The 4,262-nt window shown below is 53.2% G+C and overlaps 1 protein-coding gene across 1 annotated transcript; it reads right to left on the reverse strand.

Annotated features, from left to right (window-relative positions):
* On the reverse strand, positions 1-3,296 carry LOC135821400 (uncharacterized; the record flags this gene model as incomplete). The annotated part of the gene is given in 1 exon segment (XM_065334470.1): positions 1-3,296. A coding segment is annotated over 1 exon segment (1,695 nt), but the record flags the coding sequence as incomplete, so codon positions are not given.
* Positions 3,297-4,262: the final 966 nt, after the last annotated feature.

Below are 4,262 nucleotides of genomic sequence, written 5' to 3' on the forward strand. Positions count from 1 at the left end.
AATGTCGGCGCAGACCTGCAATGCGTAGTGCTGTTTGTTGCGAGGGCGGCGAGCGTATGCGTGTAAGGCTGCTTGCCAGTCGTGTATGTGGAAACCACTCGCATCAAACTTGAATGAGGGGAAGTGCTGTGCAAAGTAGTCCAGAACCGTTTGAAACGCTTTGGCCGAGCGTGCCCCGCCGTCCAGCTGCTGGTCGCGAACCTTCGAATACGCCGCTTGAAGATAATCACTCCTGGGCATCTCCATGGCAGCGTAGTAACCGGTGGCGATGGCTTCGTCACGTGACATGGACGCACCCCAGGCCAGACAGACTCCACCCGGCAGGTTGCTGGCGTCCATGAAGTCGGAGGCCGAGAACCAGGGGAAGGCCGTGAGGCGCTGCGTGTTGTTGAAGTAGCCGTGACCAGACAGGAAGTCTGAGCCGACGGCTTGATACGTGGCGATGAGCTTATCCGTGTACGAATGTGCCATGGCAAATATTGGGTCGATGGGCAGCGACACATCGCGCAGTGAACCACCGATGCCGTAGTGAAAGAGGACGTCAAACCCGCCCAGCAGCCCGGCCATGAGCAGAGCGGCGTCGGAACTGGGCACGGAGAGGATTGCTTGAACAACTGGCCAGGGACAGGGGGCTGACGAGTCGTCAAGGTTCCTTCTCAGACACGTGGTCTTCAGCGGTAACTTGACGCCACGGTACTGCAGTAAGGGCGTGGTGTACTTCCCCTCGGCCAGATCCCCGTCACGCACACAGTGATCCGGGCCGGAGCCATCACTGCCAAAGAGGTGTTTGTCCCGGAGTGGGGGCTGATCGGCCCAGGACCGGGTGTAGTGCTTGGGGATGTCCCAGAAGGGCATGGTGATGCGGCAGTCGACGCGCCGCAGTAGGTTTTCCAGAGCGATGAGAAGCAGGCGATGGAATGGCACGATGGTTGGGTAAAGATCAATGTCACGGCGCACCATCTGGCACGCAAACACAGCATGCGACCAAACTAGTGCCGAAAATTCTCGTTTGTAGCGCTTATCTTGTGACACTAAGAGATACGCATCGACCAGTCTCTGTTTCTCCTCTTCGCTCAGCTCCTCATAGCTTTTCCGAAGTCGGCAGCATTTCCACCGTCCAGCGATGCACCGACACTGAAGGGCGCATTGTGCACTAACTCGTGTGGCGTCGCGTTTCGAACACCGCCTGTTGTTAGCTGGAATGGCAGTGACTGGGTCTACGTCATCAACACCCCCGTCACGTGCCCCTGTTGCCATTGATGCTGCTCCGTCTCCCGCCGCTGCTCGTCTTGCTGGTGTTCTGCCGTGCGTGCTATCAACGTCGCGATGGTTCAGAGCTAGGTCCTTCATAATCGCCGACATGGTTTGTCTATCCAGGCTGCCACTGTCTTCTTGTTGTGCGTTCACACTGCCATGACTGACCATCGTTACGAGCACAAACAGTTGAACGAGAAGAGCAAGCCATCTGACAGTACATGTGCTCAATCCATATGCCATTACTGGCGGCCACAGTCGCAGGCGTGGAGAGCAATGTCGGATGTGACATTCCTCCGGCAGCTCCGTGTGGTGTCGCCCACGTACATGCATAACGTTATGTGTAGAGCCGCGTGCTCTGCTGCTGCTGCTGACAGTACCAGCGCCGGAATATGCACTACTCCGGTGACTACCGCATGCGCGCAGGGCTAGCATCGGCATGGTTCACTGCTCCCGCGATGTCACTATGCCAGTCAAGCTCTCCGGCTTCGGTCAATAGCAGTTGGGTTCAGCATGACAGCAGACTGTGCGCCGGATGCACGTAGTCAGTGGTTGGGACGCACCGCACGTCGCCTATGGCGTATGTCAACGAGCTGATCGCTTCCAGTAAGTAAGTTCAAGAGGCGCCAGTTATGTGATACTGTAGTGATCTGCCAAAGCTCTAGTATTGGGACTTCACCGTGGATGCGTAAATAGACAACTCCTGACCTCGGCGTAGCCCACCCAACTTGCACAGCCTCGGGATCGGCTGCAAGGAATCGTCAGACGATACACTTTTGTACAGCTGTGCAAGGATGGAGACAGACTAGATACTAGTAATATTATGGGGAACACTCTACTCCAGAGATATCGCAAACGTCCACTGTGCTCCTCCGTCGTCCCGTCGAGGAGCAATAACCAATGACTATGTATCCGATGGGCTACCCACTAGGAATGCCAGCGCTGACTCGGCTGAGGCTTGGCGAGATGTACGATATGTGCAGACTAGTGCCCTGTGCAGTGGTGATCCAGTCAGGTGCTATATCCAGTGTCGTAGTGAGGTCAGAGTCTAGAGAGTGAACTAGTGCCAGTGGTGGAGTGCACTGTCTGATAAGTGATATCGACGAACTTCAGAGTACGGCGCGTCAATCACAGTTGCACACATGCACATGCAGGTACTACATGTACGGAATTAGACAAAGTGTCTGAAGTCCTTGCTGCAAACAATGTACACAATTATAATATACTAGCGCAGTCAGTAGTGGAAAGACGGGAAGCCTCACAGACGAGTGCAAAGATTGCCACCATAGCCATAGGTGATTATCACATCGGAGTACTAGTACCCAATGGTATTACCATGTATTCCGGTCAACGGGCGCGTTCCAACCCAGAGTGGTGCTTGGGCTTAGAGCTACCCAGACAGCCAAGATCTGACCTTCACCAGAACGACACGCTTCGTGTTGCTGCTCTACAATATTACACTGTACTGGGGCGAGACGTTGTTGCGAAGTGCACAGCAGGCTACACAAGGCACTAGCACCGCACACCTGTGCTCAAAGAACTGACCTGACCTGGACCAATGGTTGAAGTCCTACTCCGACTCCTAGCCGATACTTCTCACTCTTCCAATGATGTCCACATCAGAACATCAATATGCCATGGTGTACAAACTCCTGGGAAAGTTCAGAGTGGAACTCGCATCACCGTTACACTGGCTACTCTCTGTGGCTGCTACTGCTGCTACTGCTAAAAGGTGTTTGATTGAACGCACAAACCAGTGGTGATATGAAGGCAAGGTTAAAGGCAATGAGAGCAAAGAATTGAAAAGGTGAACAGCAAAATTACTATGATACTAACTGTGAGTATCACTGTGTTCCAAGAGCTGTGAACTGACAGACGTCGTAACGGTGTGAACGCAGCAACCAGTGTTTAATAACTATAACCGCAGTTATAGGGTGGCGGCTATTTTATACAACCTGCTGACATTCGGTCTTAAACACACCAAGCATAACCTTCGCGCATATTCCCGTCACCCATGCACGCAGACCAGTGTTTCGACCATACATGCTGCCGCTGCCGTTGCTGCTGCTACTGTGGATCTGAGCTCGCCCAGACAAATCACGATGACCCCAGCATACGGCCAAGACCTAGTGTGAACGAATCAGGCTACCCAATATTCCAGATCAGCTTGTGAGCCGAGTCGGGCCATAATCGACCGGTTTGAGGAGCCAAGCCTGAGGCGACAACGTTTGCCGCGCAGTACATTGGAAATTCCCAGACCGCTTTAGTCGTCTCAGGTGAGGCCAAGGAAATCCAACGCCTTCAATGCTAGCCACACACCGCGTCCACAGTTTCCAATCGCATGGGCAGCAATCACGTGCATGGATGACCCCCCAGAAACGGTGCTCAAGGGCATTTTGTCATGCGGGCGCACCCAGCCGGGGATCGGATTTCATTCTACCCCAACAGTGAATAGTACTACTACACTACAGTGCTGGCAACTGAAATCCGACCCCCTGGGCGGCGCGCCGCGTCGCCCTGGTGGTCGGATTTCAGTTGCCAGCACTGTAATTTTTACTGTATTCTGTGGCTGACACAACATCGAACACTGTGTAGTGAACTTGGGGAAATGAAGCTGCCCAAACACGGAATGGAAAGAACTGTAGGCTAAAGGCGAGCTGACTGAACATCGAAGGTAGTGTTGTGAAGCCGGCAGAACACTGAACTGCACGCTCACTCTCAGTGAAGTCTGTGTTCGTGAAACTTTCCTACGCACGGTTGGGCCCGGATTTCCAAATTTTATGGACATGGTTGGTGCGATTAGACGTGACAATAACTTGTCACTCGTGTAGAGGCAGCAGATTGACGCCTGGAATTCCACTTAGCCACGAGATTGAGCCCTGGAGTGGTGTTCTTTACACGGGGTATGCACGTTTTGATTAAGTTTGTTAAAATATCAGGTGCTCGACTAGGGTGCCTAACAAGTGTGACACGAAGTGACAGAGAACAATGGAAGGTAAATCCTCCTA

This window comes from Sycon ciliatum, chromosome 7 (genome assembly GCF_964019385.1).
Source record: "Sycon ciliatum chromosome 7, ocSycCili1.1, whole genome shotgun sequence".
Lineage (NCBI taxonomy): Eukaryota > Metazoa > Porifera > Calcarea > Leucosolenida > Sycettidae > Sycon > Sycon ciliatum.